Below are 18,807 nucleotides of genomic sequence, written 5' to 3'. Positions count from 1 at the left end.
AGGCCAGGCGGGAGAGCTCAATGCAAAGTCTTTACTACAGGCAGGGCTACACGGAGGAAAAAGCAACAGCCAGCACTGAGGAGAGAGAGTGAGGTTTATCCAGAAGGAAAGGTCCGTCTCACGGGAGATGGGGCTAACTGCTGGTCCTCAGCCTCGCAGGGACCGTTTCTCTGCTGGGAAGAGAAGTATGGGGTGAGAAGAAGAACTTTTTGCTGTTTCAAATGTGTCCTGGCAAACGGTCCGGAGCAGAGGCAGCTGGGGAGGAGCGAGCGTGCAGGAGGAGATGTCCGTCCCCACCATCCGACGTGCATTGGGCAAAGGATGTTTTAAGGGAACAGGGGACCGGTGCCGAGGAGGGAGGAGGACACCGGCCTCCCGGGGAGGGTGGTTTTGCTCCCCGGGGGGACCCAGAAGTCATCCCCCCACCCAGTCCACGAGCAGCGCGGGGCAGCCCTCAGAGCAGGGTGCACATGCCCTTGCGCTTGATCTCGAAGGTGGTCGTCAACAGCCCCAGCTTCTGCTGGCTGTAGGGCGGGTAGCGCAGGGTGTTGAGGGCCTCCAGGCCCATGTTGCGGTGCAGGCAGCCGCGGTGCTGGGTGAAGGTGTCGAAGGTGAACCTGCCGTGGTATTTCCCCAAGCCGCTGTTTCCTGCAACACACAGCACAGGTCCAAACTTGCTGCAGGACTCTGCTCCTGCGAGCACAGTCAACACAAGGAAAACTTTACAGGCTTTTCTCATGTAAATGCTCCCGCTGCTGAGCAACACAGACATGGTGGAGGAGATCTCACCCTTCCCTGTGCCTTTTCCAGCTCTACAGCTACTCAGTCCAGCAAATCCTTCTGCAGCTCACCACTGTTTGGAGGTCCAAGTGCATCATTTTTACTGGCCTACTTTTGTCTACGTGAGCTCTGCTGGGTCTACGAGGCTCCATTATTTCCCTCGACAGCCTCTACGGTGCTTTGCCATATCTACCCATGGTTAGGAGCTACCAGCGTGGCCCCCACAAAGGCCAGCTTCTTCCTGGAGCTCTTAAAAATTGGAGCTACATTGGCAGCACTGGTTCTCCCGATTCCTGCGGCTGGTTTAAGCCTGAGGTTGCACATGGCGGTTAATAGCCCAGTGACTTCACGTCCGAGCTACTGTGGAAGCTTCGGTGAATGCCATCTCACCCCGATGACTTCAGACCCTTCACCTGACCGGGCTGCTATAAAATGGCTTCACCTGGTAATTTGAGGCAGTTTGTCTGAATCATTTCCATAAAGATAAGGTACGGTATGGGAACCACCAAAAATTGTTCCCTGAGCCACAGTCAGGTGAGGAATTAATTGCGCTTTGCTGTCGTGGTGTCCTATTATGTCTGAATCAGCTGCCAGCCCCAACAGAGATGCTGAGCATGGGCAGGATAAAACTGAGATATTTTCCCCAGAGAATATTCTGGGGATGAGACCGGGAGATTGGGAAAGTATTCTGGGGAAACAAGTGTTTTGCTCCCACTATTTAGTCCTAAAAGGCAGAATGAAGGTACAAGCCTGCTCTTGAGTGATGTTAAGGGCTCCTACCCAGCACCACGCTGTCTGCAGGAGGAACCTCACCTACCCAAGAAGCACAACGTGTCGGATGTGCTCCCAAACGAGGAGCGGAGTGATAGATAGACCAGAGGGAGCAGCACTGGAGGAGCTCCCAGGTAAGCCTGAGCAAGGCAGGAACTCGCCTTGGCACAAAATTCACTCACGGTACCCGTGCTGCTCAGAAATACCAGGGAAATAATCAAGTGGTACAGATTTCCCTACCTTTTCTATGAAGCATTTGCACGTACACGGGGAACGCTCTGCTTGGGACAGCAAGAACAGAGAGCAGAAACCTCACAGTGCTCCACACATGTTCAGCAGAAACGGGGCTGCAAAGCCTGAGAGCTCAGCCCTCGCGCAGTGAGGCAAAGGGCTTCTGGTGAGGTCCTACCAGGTGCGGAAGGATTTCCCTACAGATCATCGAGCCCTCAGGAGCTGGGGCCCAGGCCTGGGTGCCCCTGAGACCCTTCCCCACCACAGCCAGCATGGCTCAGGCACCATGGGTAGGATCACACCCGGCTCACGTTGAGCCAGGGACAGACAGGTTGGGAGATTTGGACCTACCGATCCCACCGAAGGGCAGCGAGGTCAAGGTCACGTGCATCAGGGTGTCGTTGCCGCAGAAGCCGCCGCTGCTTGTCCGCTCCAGGACCTGGTTCACCACCTGGGAGGGAAGCAGAGAAGAGGGATGTGGGTCTCGCACCCTGGCTCCACGGGCAGCGCTTGTCAAACATCACCCAACTCATCCATCATCCCGGTGTGCCCAGAGCAGCTGGGCTCAAAAGACCATTCCAAGAGCATGCCGTGGGGTATCGGTGAGGTGGGCACTGGTCCTACTGCCCCATTTCCCTCACCCCACTTTCTGGTCCGTGGACCACACGCACCTTGCTGTCACAGGAGAAGGCGTAGATGGCCAAGGGCCGTGGCCGCGCGTTGATAAAGTCAATGGCTTCGTCCATGTTGGCCACAACAACGATGGGCAGGATGGGCCCGAAGATCTCCTCCTGCATGGCAGGATCAGAGGGCAGCACGTCCGCCAGCACCGTGGGAGCTGCGGAGAAGGGTTACGGCAACACGTCACTCAGTGCACAGGCACGGGTGGTCCCACAAGTCCCAGGCCCCCGGCCCTCACCGATGTAGCGCTCCTTCTCGTCCGTCTGTCCTCCGATGGCCACGCGCCCGCTGCACAGCAGCGCCCGGATGCGGCGGAACTGCTTGTCCCCCACGATGCGGCCAAAGTCAGGGGATTCCTGGGGGTTGGAGCCAAAAAACTCAGTGATGGCCTCGCGCAGGGCAGGCATCAGCTTCTCCTGCATCTCCACGCTGCACAGCACGTAGTCGGGCGCGATGCAGGTCTGCCCCGCGTTGAAGAAGCGGCCCCAGGCCACCCGCCGGGCCACGTTCTGCACGTCACAGGTGTCGGACACATAGCAGGGGTTCTTGCCCCCCAGCTCCAGCGTCACGGGCGTCAGATGCTTGGCAGCAGCCGTCATCACAATCCTCCCCACTGAGGGGCTGCCTGTGGGCAGGGAAGAGATGCATCACGGCAGGGATCCCACCAGCTACGGCACGGCTCTGGGACACGGCACTCTGGGGAGCCAGGACCAGGGGAAATGCACCAAGACCCACCAGACCCTCAGACACACACACACCCCAGATTCTCCAACAGATCCTGACACCAGATCCCCGACACGATGAGCCCTGCCTTCTCAGCGGGCAGGGAAGGGCGCCTGTTTGCAGGCAGGCTGCCCACCGTCTCCCGTGGATGGGCAGGGTAAGCCGCAGCAGGGGGTCTGGTGGGAATCCCTCTTCCTCACTGCACAAAAACCAGGCAGGGCTCTGCTCTGGCCCGCGGGACGTACCGGTGAAGAAGATGTAGTCGAACTTGTTCTCCAGCAGTCTGGTGGTCTCCTGCACGCCGGCGGTCACCACGGCAAAGCAGTCCTGCAACGTAAGGGGAAGGGTTCGCCTCTGTCAGCATCTGCCCGGGCCACTGTGTCCCTGTCCCCATCAGGAGCACCCCGGGCTGCTGGGCGTGTGGACACCGGCTGAGCATGGAGGAAGGAGGTACGGCAGCACTTGAACCCAGGGTCGGTGTGGTGCCGCTGTGTGCAAGGCAGGGTTGGGAACACCATGGCCCTGGGGCAGGGACAGGGACAAGGACAGGGAGAGCTTCTTACATTGTCCAGGTAGCAGGTCAGCATTTCGGCAACAAGTCTCTCAGTGTTCTTGGTTGTCTCCGAGGGTTTGACAACGACACAGTTACCTGGGGGGAGATCGACAGGTCATCAGAGCAGTGACATGGTGACAAGGTGACAGCCAGACCCCCCTGCCGCTGCTCGGCATTGCCTGGATCCTCCAGGCCAGGGGACGGGTTTGGCTCACCGGCAGCGATGGCCCCGATGAGGGGCACCAGGAAGAGGTGAATGGGGTAGTTCCAGGGCGCGATGATGAGCACCACCCCGTACGGGTCCTTGCGGATGAAAGCAGAGTCCAGCTGTGTCACCTGCAAGAAAGGCCACAATCTCAGTGCCGTTCCCACCGTCTCCTGCCCTGCCTCAGCCCAGCGCGTAGTGCTGCCCTCCCCAACCCGCTCTGCCCCTCGCCACCCACAATTCGTCCCCCTCTCTTCCCTTCCCAGGTCAGCCCAGAGCTTCTGCCGTACCAGATTCTTGTCCACATGCTCGTCCTTCATCCAGTGGGACAGGTTGTTCAGGGTGTTGTTGAGTTCGTTCTTGCAGAGGAGGATCTCGGTGAAGTAAGCCTCAAAGGATGGCTGGGGACAGACATCACATAAGCATCACCCCAACACCGACCCCATCTCCTCCCCAACCGCAAGAGACATCTCCCCTCTCTTCTGCCCATGAAGAACAGGAGAAGCTATAAAGTAGAAGGTATTAAGCACAAGTGGCTATGACCCCCTGCAACCACCAGGGAATATCACAGTGCCTGAAATTTTATGAAAATCAGTATTTGGCCAGAGGAAAAAAACAATATTTAACATCTTCACAATATTTAACAGCCTCCTGAGCTCAGCATCTGTGAACTGGCAACAGAGCCCTGAGCCAAGCGGGGACAGAGCAATGTCACCGGCACGCCAGGAGCTACAGAAAAGCTGGTACCGGTGTCAGAGGCAGCTCCGCGCTGCTGACCTGGGATGGGACAGTGCTCTTGCACTGGTGCGTTTGTGTCCCGACCACTTGGGCACATGAGCTGGAAGCAAAGCCCTGAGCTCCCTCCCACAGCCCGTGCACAAAAGCTGAACTTAAGACCTTGCTTTGAACAAAGAGAAATGGGAAGAGCAACTGCTTAATTAAACGCCTCGTGATGGAGCTCGGCTGAATGCCACCAGACCCCCATCCTGGGCAGAAACCCCCCGTAGCTCCCGGGGCTCCTGCACTGAGCCAGCACGTGCCTGGGAAAGGCAGGTTGGGTGAGACGCCCCAGTCGGGGAATCAAACAAACCCAGCAGGTTTCTCCAAGATAGACTGTCCCAACAGGCAATGACTAAACGGACGGTGACTCGGGAGCGGTGGCAGGATGTCAGAGCCGGGATCGCAGGGGCCGCCGAGGCATTTCCTGCATGCGGTGGGTCCTCACCGCTGCCGTAAGCACAGCTCAGGACCGTTCTTGCAGGAGAAGTGTGAAGACATGAGACAATAACTCAGCAGGCTCAGTAAAGCCCCTCCGTCGCCCTGGAGAGCAGGAGGAGCAAAGCTCCTGCGCTGTGAAGCCGTGTTTGCAAAGCGTGGTGGGCGCAGCTGTCTGACACCCTCCACCACAACGTGCTTTGGACTCCTCCAACCCAAAAGCATCCCTGGGTGGGAGCCTTCCTCCATCGCTGCAGCAAAACGCCACTTTGGGGATGGAAAGTCTGGTTGCTGACTCCCAGGCAGCAACCTCTCACGCTCCACCACCAAGCCCCACTCAAGAGACCTTCAGGTCCCCAACATCGCTCAGGCGCCCGGACACACGCCGCTGCCAGGAGGCCGTGCTGCTCCTAGACGTGAGGGCTCAGCAAGCACATCGGATGTCCGGTGAAGCAACGGGGCCACTCTCGGCCCCGGCTGACAGTTGCATCACTAGGAAGATGAGGAAATTGCTGGTGACATGGGACATTAAGTCTGAGGTCATCCACGTTCCTTCGATCATCAGTGGAGAGAAACCGGCATCCCTGGAGGTGAGGTACCCACCTCAGATACGTAAGGCCAGATGAATTGTCCATCTAACTATGAAGGCCCGACTGCATAACAAGCATATTACTAGACAACCGGCTCTAATTACATACAATTAGGAGAGATGAAGGACGCACTTCGAGCGCTGATGCCTATCAACCCCTGGCTGAAGGAGAAGGCCCTCACCTCAAACAAACAAGGCAATTACGAGCCTGGGGAGATGTCAGGTTGTTGAAACCCGTGTCTGAGGGCACAGCCGTTGCACTGATACACCCACAGACACAAGTCCTTTGGGTCCAAGTGCTACCACTACCAGATAAGACCAGTTACGCTGCGCCAGGGCAAGCCATCCCTCTGAAAATGTTTCCAAATGCCACACGGCCAAAGCGTGCGGTGCTCTGTTGGGCTGCAGCACACGTCAGGAAGGGAAAAAGGGAGAAAATAGGGTCCTGAAGCAACCAGAGAAGAGATGAGCTGAGACTGCTAGACACAGCCACGGCGGGGATGCTCCCGCTTCCTCGACAGACCGTCCAGGAGCTCCCGGCGTGCCGCAATACCCAGAGCCACATCCAGGTCCCCACCTGTGCCACCGCACGGCTCAGCGGGCCAGCGAAACCAGTCCCTGTGAGGCCGGCGAGCCACCCCGGCCCTGAGCAGCCCTGGGAGGAATGCGCAAGGCCAGCACGTTGCACAGTGCCGGTAATCCCAGGTGCGACCAGGCTGGCAAGGAGCACCCCAGGACATCACCCTTTGCGGAGGTTGCATGAGGCCATCGGAGACTCGATGCGTGGGGCGGATGTGGTGGGTGAAGCTCGGTAACGCCGAGGTTCCCACTTCACATCAGCCAACGGGGGCTTTGCCCGGTTTAAGTGCACCGGGGACAGGGTTAGCAGCGTCGAGCCTGCCCGGTGGCGTGGTCCCTCTGTGTGCTCTGGCTAACCCTGGCTACGGAGAGCTCTGCAGGGACCCCGCACCTACAGGTGCACCGCATCGGCCCTGGAGCACGTCAAGGGGGATGCAGGACCCCGCTAAGGGGACCCCCATGCCCACAGCCCCACACCTGCACCCAGGAGGATGCAAGACCCAGACAAGGGGGTATACGGAGCCCCGAAGATGTGACCCTGGTGGCCAGCACCCGGCCCCCTCTCACCTTGCGCATGTCCAAGGCGGTGGCCTCCAGGATGTCCTGCTTCTTCTCATCCAGGAAGCGTCCCAGGGCCTCCAGCTGGGCCACGCGATATTCCATGGGCCGTGTCTTCCCCGAGAGCCAGGCTGCCCGCAGGTGGCTCACCAGCCCCGCGTAGGGGTTTGCGCTGTGGGGATGGGGATGTCAGAGGGATCCCAGCCCCGTCCCAGCCCCTTCCTAGCCCCTCGCGCTCTGGGTGATGACGGAGAGGAGCTCCACGGCGCCCCAGCTCCGCTTCACCCCAGCCCAGCATCAGACTGGAGCCGCAGAGTCTCTGGGGAGGGGGCAGGGAGCCTGGACACCTGGGTCTTCCCCTTGCTGCCGGGAGCAAGGGCTCCTTGTGCGCCCTACACAGCACCGTTCCCGGCAGTCCCTTGTCTCCTCCCTTGGGCCACACTGGTGTCTGGTGGCCCACAGACCCCAAACTTGTCCTCCAGCATCCCTCATCAGCACCAACTCAGGGACCCCAGCACCACCACAGCACCCCCTGCCCACCTCACCCCAACCACCCCGTCTCCCTTCTGCCCCCAGCCGCATGCCCCCGGCCCCTCACTCTCACCATACGGCACTGCAGATCACTGGCCCCTTCCCGATGCCTCCACTGCCTGCGCCGCACCCGGCGGCTTTCCCGGCATCGCTGCCCACAGGGCTGCACTTGCCGTGGCCCGGGGGCTGCTGCCCGGGGGGCTCGAGGGGCTGGTGCATGCCGAGCTGTGGGAAGGAGCTGCTGGTCTCCACCGAGAGTGTGGTGGCCCTGGGGAGAGACACGGGGTGGGTTACGTCGGAGCTGGAAGCGCCAGAGATGCCGGCTTGGTCCCAAGAGGAGTCACCCCGCAGCGAGACAGACACCCGTGCCCCGAGCCGGCTGGGGCTGCCTGCGGCACCTTTGAAGGGTGGCGTGGAGCTCGAGGCCGTCCCGGCCGCGGGGTGACTCAGCCCGGCATGGCTGCTGGAGGCCCCGGTGCAGCCGGCGGGGCATGCCTGGGATTCCCGGGCCCTCCTCGCGTGCCGGGATGGCCGCCAGCCTCCGGCCACGGACCTGCCCGGGCTGTCCTGCCGAGGCAGGGTCACCTGCAGGGACCCCAAGGGACCCTGGTATGGAGCAGCACCCCAGGCTGCCCCATGGGGATCCCCAGATCCCCCAGTGCAGGTCAGCATCCCAGGCTGCCCCACTGGGATCCCCAAGGACGCTGGTGGGGGGCAGCATCCCGGGCTGACCCCTGGGGATCCCCAGGGACCCCGGTGTGGGGCCGTGTGAGCCAGCACCCGTAGTGCCTCAGCCCAGCCCACCTTTGGGCTCAGCATCGCTCCACCAGCACACGAAGACATCCCCAGAGCTGGGGGGCAGAGCCGCAGCCCCACATCTGCCCCCCCTGCCCTTCTCCATGGCCAACGCACCCACCCTTCCTCGAGGGAGCCCACCCAGCAGGGTGCCCCGTGCCCCACAGCCTCCACCTGCGTGGGGCCAAAGAAGCCCAGCCGTGGGGCCAGCCAAGTGCCGCGGAGGGGGGTCCAGTCCCTGGGGCCCCGAGGTGCCTACCTGGGGGGCTGAGTGGTGGCGAGAGGAGCACGATGCCGGGCTGGCACTGCTGAGGCTCAGGGTGCCCCTCCTAAATGCTGTGGGGCCGGTGGATGGGCCCCATGGCCAGGGGCGGGCAGGACTGTGCCCCGCCTCCATGGGGCTGGCAGTGGGGAGATAGCACCCCGCCTCCGTGGGGCTGGCAGTCGGGACAAGGCCTGGGATGGGATGGGATGGGACTGGATGGGATGGGATGGGACCTCCCCCATGGGACGGTGGCACTGAGGAATTCCCACAGCCACGAAACCACCACTGTGAACCCTGACCCACTGGGACCCCACAGACACCCCTCACCCTGCTCCTCAGGGCTACCCTGACCCATGGGGATCCACAGACACCCCTCACCCGGCTCCCCTGGGCCACCCTGACCCATGGGGACCCCACAGCCACCCCTCACCTGGCTCCTCAGGGCTACCCTGACCCATGGGGACCCACAGACACCCCTCACCCGGCTCCCCTGGGCCACCCTGACCCATGGGGACCCATAGACACCCCTCACCTGGCTCCCCTGGGCCACCCTGACCCACAGGGACCTCACAGACACCCCTCACCCTGCTCCCCTGGGCCACCCTGACCCATGGGGACCCATAGACACCCCTCACCCGGCTCCCCTGGGCCACCCTGACCCACAGGGACCTCACAGGGACCCCTTACCTTCCTCTCTGGGACCACCCTGACCCATGGGGACTCCACAGACACACCTCGCCCCTGCTCCCTAGGGCCACCCTGACCCACGGGGACCCCATAGACACCCATCATCCTACTCTCTGGGACCACCCTGACCCATGGGGACCCCACAGACACCCCCAATGGACCCCACGAGTGCCCTCTCCATAGGGCTGCCCAATCCCACCCCAGCGCCGGCTGGCTGACCCCTCAGCTCACCCCGCGCCCGACCCTGCCCGCCGGCACCAGTTCCTCCCGCCCGGCACCGCAGCCCTTGCCTCCCCTCTGTCAACGCCAGCTCCCCGCACGTCGGTCCCCCGCCCGGCGCTAATTACCCCGCTTCGTAAACAGGAAGGGCAGCAGCCCTGCCCCACACGCTCCGCCACCACGCCCCGGGCTCAGCCCCCATGGCCGTGCTCCCCAGAGACTCACAGCAGCCCCCCGGGGAAGGGGGAACAGTTTCCCCCCCGGCAGCACCCCAAATTGGCACTGTGAGCTTGGCCGTGATGCCCGGGGCAGCCCCAGGAGCCAGCCCCGGCTTCGAGGGGGGCACAGCCATCCCCGAGCAGCCCCTGCCTCCACGGAGGGTGCCACACGTCCACCGGAGAGAACCACAACGCACAGCAGCGGATCAGTACCCAGAATGGGCTCGTGGGGGGTACCGGGGTCCCCCATCGCAGTTTGGGCCATGCCCGGGGAGAGGATGCTCTGCACGGCCCCTGGGGAAGGGGAAAACCGGAGGAGCGGCTCTCTATCGGAATCACCGGTGCCGGAGCGGAGGTGGTTTCAGACCTGGGGGTTGCACAGTGCTGGGGACCCAAATCGGCCTCGGGGGGACACGCTGGGGGGGTTGCACCCACAGCCTGCCTCACTGCCCACCATCGCCCACGTTTGGGGTCACAGACCCACACCTCCGGGAAGGGCGCTTTGCCCCCAGCACCCCGGGGTGGCTCCTCTTGCCCGGGGCGAGGGGGGCCTTGGCGGGGGGTGTTGCTCCCTGACCCCCAGGGCCGCATCCTGCACCACTGCCATGGCCCTTCCCGGGGCTGTCCCCCGCCACGTACCCCCATCCCACGGGAGCCACGGCCTCAGCACCCTCCCCACACGGCGCTGGCTGCTCCTCCACCGCGTCTCAAGAATCTCCCGCTACCGGCTGGGCCGGATCCTGCCCCGGCTCCCCGTGACGGAGATTTCACCCTCTCGCCCTGCCCAGAGGTCTCCCCACCCTGCCCTGGGGCACTGGCACAGCACGGCCGGGGGCACCCCGGCATCACGTGCACCCGGGCACCCTCCCGGCCCCCGGTTTTGGGTGACACGAGGACAGGTGTATGCCCCGTCACCCCCCAAACCAGCCCCACACCCCCAAAGCAGGGTGTCCCCCCGCCCCGGCCACCCTGCCACATCACCCGGGGCCGGGAAGGGGAAGCGAGAGTGGCAGGGCCCAGGGCAGGGCTGGCACCCAGCGCCACAGGCCACGCCGAGCAGGCAGCACCCACACCAGGGCCTGGTGCGACTGCTGGGGGTGCTGGGGGACAGGGGTGCTGGGGAGCGGGGTGCTGTGGAGGGGGCGGGATGGGGGCTGTGCGGATTGGGGTAGGTGCTGTGCAACGGGGTTGCAACGGGTGCTGTGCAGGGGGGTCAGGGTGCTGTGTGGGGGGTCAGGGTGCTGCACAGGTTGGGATGGGTGCTGTGCAGGGGGGGTCAGGGTGCTGTGCAGGTTGGGGTGTGATGGGTGCTGTTTGGGGAGGGGGTCAGGACGCGGGTGGGGGGCGCAGGGGGTGCGGGCCGGAGGCGGCGGCAGCGCAGGTGGGACCCGGGGGTGCGGGACACCGGGGGTGCGGGACACCGGGGGTGCCGGGCCCGGGGGGGGGGTGCGGGAGCGGCCCCTTTAAATGCCCCCGTCCCGCCCGCCCCCTCCGAAAGAGGAAGCGGCGCCCGCCCCGCCCCGAGCGGCACCGGGTACCGGGGAGCACGGGGCTGGGGTGCAGGGCACAAGGGTGCAAAGCACATGGGTGCAGGGTCTGGGGGTGCGGGGTGCAGGGGTGCAAAGCACATGGGTGCACAGTGTAGGGGTGCGGGGCACAAGGGTGCGCGGTGCTGGGTGTAGGGTGCAAGGGCTGGGGGGTTCAAGACATGGGTGCAGGGGCCGGGGGTGCAGGACAGAGGGCTGCAAGGCACATGGGTGCAGGGGCTGGGGGTGCTGGGCACAGGGGTGCAGCTCTGGGGGTATAAGACATGTGGGTGCAGGGCATGGGGGTGCCAACAGTGTCCCCCCCACCCCGACACCGTCCAGGCCCCCGCCGCCAAGGCAGCGATGGAGAAAGACCCCAGCTACTACCAGGATGCGGCCAAGCCAGTGGCGGGTGACGCGCTGGGCGCCGACGGGACGGAGACGCAGGTGAGGCCGGGGCGGGGGACCCGCAGGGGCCAGGCCCGCGGTGGCCGTCTCCAGGGCTGATGGCCAGGATCCCCTGCAGCTGGACGACTTTGTGGGTGCTCACCCCGACTACAACGAGGAGGAAGAGGAGCAGAAGTATTTCCGCCGCCAGCGCCTCGGCGTGGTCAAGAACGTGCTGGCCGCCAGCCTGGCCGGCACGGTTACCTACGGTGTCTACCTGGGTACGGCCCTGCGCCTCCCCGGGGACCCCCTGCTGCGGTGTGGGGGGTTTGGGGGACGCGGGACAGGGGGTGACGGCCGCTGGACCCCCCCCAGGCCTCCTGCAGATGCAGCTGATCCTGCACTACGACGAGACTTACCGGGAGGTGAAGTACAGCAACATACAGCTGGAGGACATCGACCGCAAGGTGCTGATGGGCATCAACGTCACCCCCATCGCAGCGCTGCTCTACACACCCGTCCTCATCAGGTACGGTGCCGCCCACGCTTCCCGCCGGCATGTCGGCGTGGGCACCCATGCTTCCCCCTCCTCGCCCCGGCAGGTTTTTCGGCACCAAGTGGGCCATGTTCCTGGCGGTGGGGATCTACGCCCTCTTCGTCTCCAGCAACTACTGGGAGCGCTACTACACGCTGGTGCCCTCCGCCGTGGCCATCGGGGTGGCCATCGTGCCCCTCTGGGCTTCCATGGGCAACTACATCACGCGGTAGGCAGTGGGGGGGGGGGCGATGGACAGGGGAGGCCGGGGGGCACCGGCTGACCCGCCGTGCCACGCAGGATGGCCCAGAAGTACTACGAGTGCGCCAACTACAAGGAGGAGCACGTGCAGGAGCAGCAGCGAGCACCGCGGGGTGCCTGCAACGCCTACATCGTCATCTTCCAGACCGTCTTCTACGCCTGCTTCCACGTGAGCGCCGGCGGGGAGCGCAGCACTGGCAGGGGGCTGTGCCAGGCAGCCCGGTGCTGAGTGTCCCTCACTCTGTGTCTTGCAGCTGAGCTTCGTCTGTGCTCAGATGCCCATGCTCTTCTTCCTCAACAACTACCTCTACCAGCTCAACCACACACTCTTCGGGGTCAAGCACTGCGGTGAGCGCACGGGCGTGGGAAGGCACGGTGGCGTGGGATGGCGCGGTGGCACAGGGAGCTCCTCAGTTGGGGCTGAGCCATGGTTTGTGCCCCCCCGGCAGGGACCCTGAGCCACGGCACGCTGCCCGGCTTCAACAAGACGGTGCTGCAGAGCCTGCCCCGCAGCGTCAACCTCATCATCGTGGAGAGCGCCCTGATGGCGGCCGCCTTCCTCGCCATGCTGGTGGTGAGTGCCGGGGTGGGCAGGGGACGGGACGGGACAGGACGCCGGCAGAGCCTCACCCACGGCTGCGCGGCAGGTCCTGGTGCTCTGCGGCTCGGCGTATCGGCCCACGGAGGAGATCGACCTGCGCAGCATCGGCTGGGGGAACATCTTCCAGCTGCCCTTCAAGCACATGCGGGACTACCGCCTGCGCCACCTCTTCCCCTTGTTCATCTACAGCGGCTTCGAGGTGCTTTTCGTCTGCACCGGCTTCTCCCTGGTAGGGCCTGGGGATGGGGCGGGGGGTGACAGAGCGGGGACAGGGGCTGGGTGATGCTGAGCCTGTCCTCGCTGCAGAACTACGGCGTGTGTGCCCTGGGGCTGGAGAAGCTGGCGTACCTCCTCATGGCCTACGGCTTCTCCGCCTCGGCCTGCTCCAGCCTGGCCCTTTGCATGCTGCGCCTGCGGCGGCAGATCCCACTGCTGGCCGGAGCCCTCATCCACGCCGCCCTCCTGGTGACTCTCTTCTGCTGGGCACCCGAGCCCCGGCACCTGGTCCAGGCGCCTCAGCTCTACGCCATAGCCGTGCTCTGGGGTATGGGGAGCGCCCTCAACAAGACCAGCATTAGCAGTGAGTACTGGGAAGGTCCCCAACACAGCCTCTCTTGTCACCCGGCACAGCCAGGTTGTCCCCAGCTCCCCGATGCATCCTCTCCTCGCGTCCCCTGGCACCACAACCTGGTGGTCCCCGACTCTTTGGACCCACTGACAAGGAGCAGGACAGATCCACGGCGGCTGGGTCCTGCTAACAGTGCCCCGAGAGGGGACACCGACACGGGAGGGGGATGCTGACAGCTGGTCTCCTCCGATGCAGTTCTCCTGGGCATGCTGTACGAGGACAAGGAGCGCCAAGACTTCATCTTCACCATCTACCACTGGTGGCAGGCCCTGGCGATCTTCACCGTCTACCTGTGGTCCGGGCTGCCCATGAAGGTAAGCGTAGGCGGGTGGGCAGCCGTCCCCGCAGTGCCCCTCAGCTGGTTCCATCACCTCCGGGGCCTGCCGGGCTCAGGGGGGGTGTAGCGCCACGCTAATCCCCCGCTTTGCCCTCCCTCAGGCCAAGCTCTCCATCATGCTGCTGACGCTGGTGGTGGCGGTGTGGGCCTACCTCTGGATGGAGCACAAGCTGGCGCAGCACGTGGCGTACCGCCTGCCCCGCATCCCCCGCCCGCGCCACAGGATGCACGGCTACCGCTACTTGGAGGAGGACAACTCGGACGAGACCGGCTCGGAGGGCGACGGCGGCAACGACGACAATGATGAGCACCCGGCGGAGGCCGCCGCTGGGGACGAGCTGCAGAAAGATGATGAGGACCAGCTGGGTTAGAGACAACCCCTCCTGCCCCACCACCAACGGTGGTCTCTCCGCTCTCTGAACCTGAGGGGGGATCCACAGCCCTCCCTGGACCTGTCCAAACCCCCCGAGTGGGCCCAAACTTCCACAGGCCAGGCTTGCAGCCCCCTTAGGCAGGCCCGGAGCCCCCCCAGACAAGCCTGCAGCCCCCCAGGCAGGACGGCAGATGCCGCAGGCCAGGCCCGCAGCCCCCCCAGGTAGGCCTGCAGCCCCCTCCAACCACCCCTGCAGCCCCCCCCAGGCCTACAGCCCCCTGTCACCCCCGGAGGTACCACATCCAAACCGTCCCGGCCCTCCTCTGCTCTCCTATGGCTTAATAAAAGCTCTGCCCCCCACCGCCTCCGCGCCCGCTGCCGCCATACTCTGCCTTCGCGTCGTCGCGGCCTCGCCGCCCTCCATGAGGGGGACCAGGCAGAAGCGCGGGCGGGGGACTACAACTCCCGGCGTGCACCGCGCCGCAGCGCCGCAGCGCCGCAGCGCGGTGCACGCCGGGAGTTGTAGTCCCCCGCCCAGGCAGGCCTCGCTGCCCCGCCTCCCTCCGCGGACTCCCTCACCCACAATCCCCCGCGCCGAAGAGGGTGAGGAGGCGGGGTGAGAGCGGTCACGTGCGGCGCCGGCAGCGCATGCGCGCTGCGGGCTGTTGTTGTGGCGGCGCGGCCCGCGGCTCACCCGGCCGGTAGCGATGAGCGACAACGATGACATCGAGGTGGAGAGCGACGTGAGTCGACCCCCGCCACCGGGACACTCCCCCCCCGCATCCCCTCCCGGTGCCCGCAGCGCCGGGGACGGGACAGCGGGGGGGTAACGTTTGGTTTCTCTCTCTCTCCTTCCTCACGGCCCCGTTTCCCGGTGCTCCCCCCCTCGCCCTTCCTCTTCCTCCTCCTCCTCCCCGCCGGCCCGGTCCCCTCAGGAGGAGCAGCCGAGGTTTCAGTCCGCGGTACGTCGCTGCCGCCCCCGGTACCGGGAGCACGTGGGGGCGGGGGGGGGCAGTGCGCCTGCGCGGGGATGGGGGGGGGGGGTCCTTTGGGGGGGGGCTGTGACTTTAGGGGGGCCCTGTGGGGCTGAGCGACACCCCCCCCCGTGGGGTCATGTCTGGGGGGGACATGTTTAGGGGGGCACCTGTGGGGCGGGGGCTCTTGGGGGGGGTGACACCTGTGGGGTTTGTGTCTTTTGGGGGGGGGGACATGGGGTGGTGGGTTGGGGGGTGATATGTGGGGCTTGGGACTCTTGGGGGGTGTTTGGGGGGGGGACTGTGGGGTTGGGGGGGGCCACAGCTCTTAAGGCGGATGTGTGATGGGGGGACCTGTGGGGCTGAGGCTCTTTAGGGGGGCCCTGTGGGGCTGAGCGACACACACCTCCCTGTGGGGTCATGTCGGGGGGGGGGGGCATGTTTAGGGGGGCACCTGTGGGGCGGGGGCTCTTGGGGGGGGTGACACCTGTGGGGTTTGTGTCTTTTGGGGGGGGGACCTGTGGGACTGGGGCTTTTGGGGGGGGGGGACATGGGGTGGTGGGTTGGGGGGTGATATGTGGGGCTTGGGACTCTTGGGGGGTGTTGGGGGGGGGGACTGTGGGGTTGGGTCTTAGGGGGGCACGGGGTATACCTGTGGGGCCACAGCTCTTCAGGCGGACGTGTGATGGGGGGGCCCTATGGGGCTGAGGCTCTTTGGGGGGGCCCTGTGGGGCTGGGGCTCTTTGGGGGGGGGGAGCGTGGGGATGTGGTTTTTGGGGGGAGAATGGGGGTGTTTCTTGGGGGGGGGACCGGGGGGTTTGTGTCTTTTGGGGGTGGCCGTGTGGGGTCTTTCGGGGGCGTTTGCGGAGCCATTTCCCCGGGGGGGGCTGTCTCTGGGAGGGGGGATGTGTGGGGCCACATCTTAGGGATGTATGGGGGGGGGAGCGTGTGGGGCTGTGTTTCTGGGCAGGGGGCAGATGGGGGGGCCTGTATCTGGTTCTTGGGGGGGGGGGCATGTCCTGGGGGGTGCAGGACAGGGCGCTGGGAGGTGCTCCCCTTCCTTGGGGCCGTGCTGGGCCCCGGCGCTGCCCCCCCCATCGGTGGGGCTCAGGGCTGCCCCGGCAGCAGGAAGCTGCCCGCGGGCTCCGACGGGCCGGGGGAAACCGAAAGCAACGGGAGCCGCCTCCTTCCCACGCCCTCGCGCTGCCGCCACGGTGGAGCGAGAGGCGTCGCGGCCGCTGTGCCGCCCGGCCGAGGAAGGCTCAGGGGTTCGGCCGAGCTCCCGCACCGGCTCCGGGCACCTCATCCAGAGCTGCCGGCACGGGGTTTTTGGGTGAAGGTGGGCAGCCTGGCCTCTTCCTGCCCCGGCTTCTCCTCTGGGCGAAGTGGGGCGGCTGCCGAAACGCTAACGAGGCTTTTCACCTTCACTTCTGGGACCCGATGGGCTGTCCCGTAGCACAGGAGAGGGGAGCGGGTCGTGGTTTTCCCGGCGATGCCATCCCCTCAGGCTCCCCTCTCCCGTCCCTCTCAGGCCGACAAACGGGCTCATCACAACGCGCTGGAGCGCAAGCGCAGGGACCACATCAAGGACAGCTTCCACAGCCTGCGGGACTCCGTCCCCTCCCTCCAGGGAGAGAAGGTGAGTTTATGGAGCGCGGTGGGAGCCCGGCCATGCGCCCACCCGGGGTCCCGGCCCGCCGCACCGAGCCTGGACGGGGATTTCCACGGCAGCGATGGGAAGCCGCATCAGCGGGGCTGAGCTGCGCTTCCTTGCCCGCGGGGCCTGCCGAGCGGCATTCCTGGGGGCAGGTCCTGCACCCCGGCCCTGCCCGCTCGCTGCCGGCCCGAGCAGCCCGGACCCAGCCTCCGGCACCAGCCTCCGGCACCACCTGGTTTTTTGGGAAGGCAGAGGGGGCGAATCCACCTCACGTGGCTGCATCTTCTGGGCTCGGCCACGGAGCAGCTCTGCCCGCCGGGGATAGCGGTGCTTTGCTTGGTGGCTGCGCAGGTGGCGGTGGAGCTGTCAGCACCCTCGTGCGCGCTGGTGGCTTCTCGTTTTGGGATGCCACTGTGGGGGACGTTTCGGCTGGGGCCGGCTCTCTCCGCCCAAGCCAAGCACCATCAGCAGGGTCGAGAAATGACCCTTCCCGGTGGCAGCGAGGCTCTGCTCCGCCACGGGGGTCCCCAGTTGGGTCGCCGGCGGGGACAAGAGCTGGGCTTCGCTCCGCCCGGTGACATCGGCGCAGCAGAGCAAGGGCAAAATCCTTTCTGCTGCGCTGCGGGTGGGACGGGGCAGACGAAACCCCATCGGTTCCCCCCCGGGCTAGGTCTTTATCTCGCCTCTGTCTTTTCCCACTATTGCAACAGGCATCCCGGGCCCAAATCCTGGACAAAGCCACAGAGTACATCCAGTACATGCGCCGGAAAAACCACACGCACCAGCAGGACATCGACGACCTCAAGCGGCAGAACGCCCTCCTGGAGCAGCAAGGTGGGTGGGGGGGGGAGTCCCATGGGAGCCGGGGCTGGGGGGGGACGCGCGTGCCGGAGCCACGGGGGTGACGCGGTGGCCCTGCCTTGCAGTGCGCGCGCTGGAGAAGGCCCGGTCGAGCGCCCAGCTGCAGGCCAACTACCCCTCGACGGACAACAGCCTCTACACCAACCCCAAGGGCAGCACCATCTCCGCCTTCGACGGCGGCTCCGACTCCAGCTCCGATTCGGAGCCCGACGAGCCGCAGAGCAGGAAGAAGCTGCGCATGGAGGCCAGTTAGGCCCCCCCACGGCCCCCCGCTGCTGTCGGCCGCCTGCCCGCCGGCTGCGTAAGGACTCTCTCCCTTCTCTCGTAGAGGCTCTCGGACTGCAGCTTCCCAAGCCCTCCCCGGCCCTTTCCCCGCTCTAACCGCAACGGCCCCGGGGGGAGCCGGCCAGGCAGGGCCTCGCAGCGCCCGCCCGACAGACTTGGGGGGGGAAATCCCGGGGGCTGCGAGGAGAGATGCCCCCCCATCGCCCTCCCACAACTAGCGAGCGCCTCTCCCTTCGGATTTTATATGAGCATTTCTATTTATACCCGGGGACCACGGCAGTCCTGAGCTGAAGGGTGAGGCTGTGCAGGAGCCGGGCAGCCCCCCCCGCCCCCCCGAAAGGCCAGGCCCTGCGGGGAGTTGCGCCTGCCCCACCCCGGCAAGCGCTGGGGGGGTCTCGCTATTTATTTTCTGCGTGTGCAATTCCACCTGCCCCCAGCGCCTGCGAGAGCCGGGGAGCAGCGCCCGCAACCCTCCCTCCACGGTGCAGCGCCGGGCTGGGTGGTCTGTGGGTGCGCCCTGTCCCCTCCTCCTTCCCTCCCTCACCCCCCCACGCCTCCCCCGGCCCTTCCCCACCTCCGTGGCATTTTTCTGAACTCTAGTGTCCCGTCCCGGCCCCGTAGGTGACCCCGTCCCCATTTTGATGCCATTCATTCCATGGATCTAAGGTATGTTGTACATACTGCCCAGAGTTGTCTTGCAAGTTAAGGCTTCCCTTTACTATAAGACTATAAATAATAAAAAAAAAAAAAACTTATTTTATCCTTCCCCGTGGTAGCCGCGT

The 18,807-nt window shown here is 65.2% G+C and overlaps 2 protein-coding genes and 1 pseudogene across 4 annotated transcripts; 2 read left to right on the top strand and 1 right to left on the bottom strand.

Annotated features, from left to right (window-relative positions):
* Window positions 1–454: 454 nt before the first annotated feature.
* Window positions 455–8,608, bottom strand: LOC104258744 (aldehyde dehydrogenase family 3 member B1-like; annotated as a pseudogene).
* A 2,863-nt stretch (window positions 8,609–11,471) lies between these two features.
* Window positions 11,472–14,246, top strand: UNC93B1 (unc-93 homolog B1, TLR signaling regulator). The gene is made up of 11 exons (XM_059826078.1): window positions 11,472–11,573; window positions 11,653–11,794; window positions 11,889–12,042; window positions 12,116–12,277; window positions 12,349–12,478; window positions 12,564–12,657; window positions 12,759–12,883; window positions 12,957–13,139; window positions 13,217–13,490; window positions 13,734–13,852; window positions 13,977–14,246. The coding sequence occupies exons 1-11, from the start codon at window positions 11,490–11,492 to the stop codon at window positions 14,244–14,246; spliced, it is 1,737 nt and encodes a 578-aa protein (XP_059682061.1). The 5' UTR covers window positions 11,472–11,489.
* Window positions 14,247–14,928: 682 nt separating this feature from the next.
* Window positions 14,929–18,034, top strand: MAX (MYC associated factor X). 3 transcript variants are annotated; one of them, XM_059825912.1, is made up of 5 exons: window positions 14,929–14,991; window positions 15,184–15,210; window positions 16,754–16,861; window positions 17,590–17,713; window positions 17,806–18,034. In XM_059825912.1, the coding sequence occupies exons 1-5, from the start codon at window positions 14,956–14,958 to the stop codon at window positions 17,991–17,993; spliced, it is 483 nt and encodes a 160-aa protein (XP_059681895.1). In that variant the 5' UTR covers window positions 14,929–14,955; the 3' UTR covers window positions 17,994–18,034. The 3 variants fall into 3 exon arrangements, with proteins under 3 accessions (XP_059681895.1, XP_059681896.1, XP_059681897.1); XM_059825913.1 differs by lacking the exon at window positions 15,184–15,210; XM_059825914.1 differs by lacking the exon at window positions 16,754–16,861.
* Window positions 18,035–18,807: the final 773 nt, after the last annotated feature.

This window comes from Gavia stellata, chromosome 17 (assembly GCF_030936135.1).
Source record: "Gavia stellata isolate bGavSte3 chromosome 17, bGavSte3.hap2, whole genome shotgun sequence".
Classification (NCBI taxonomy): Eukaryota; Metazoa; Chordata; class Aves; order Gaviiformes; family Gaviidae; genus Gavia; species Gavia stellata.
Note: the sequence above shows the minus strand (reverse complement) of the source record. Positions and strands in the feature narration are given on the sequence as shown.

Bases quoted from the DNA above. Each gene is read 5' to 3' on its own strand.
- MAX (XM_059825912.1), top strand. From the start codon at position 14,956: ATGAGCGACAACGATGACATCGAGGTGGAGAGCGAC. The intron at 14,992-15,183 runs GTGAGTCGACCC...CGGTCCCCTCAG, and splicing joins ACATCGAGGTGGAGAGCGAC to GAGGAGCAGCCGAGGTTTCA. The intron at 16,862-17,589 runs GTGAGTTTATGG...CTATTGCAACAG, and splicing joins CCTCCCTCCAGGGAGAGAAG to GCATCCCGGGCCCAAATCCT.
- UNC93B1 (XM_059826078.1), top strand. From the start codon at position 11,490: ATGGAGAAAGACCCCAGCTACTACCAGGATGCGGCCAAGCCAGTGGCG. The intron at 12,658-12,758 runs GTGAGCGCACGG...CCCCCCCGGCAG, and splicing joins CTTCGGGGTCAAGCACTGCG to GGACCCTGAGCCACGGCACG. The intron at 12,884-12,956 runs GTGAGTGCCGGG...GCTGCGCGGCAG, and splicing joins CCTTCCTCGCCATGCTGGTG to GTCCTGGTGCTCTGCGGCTC.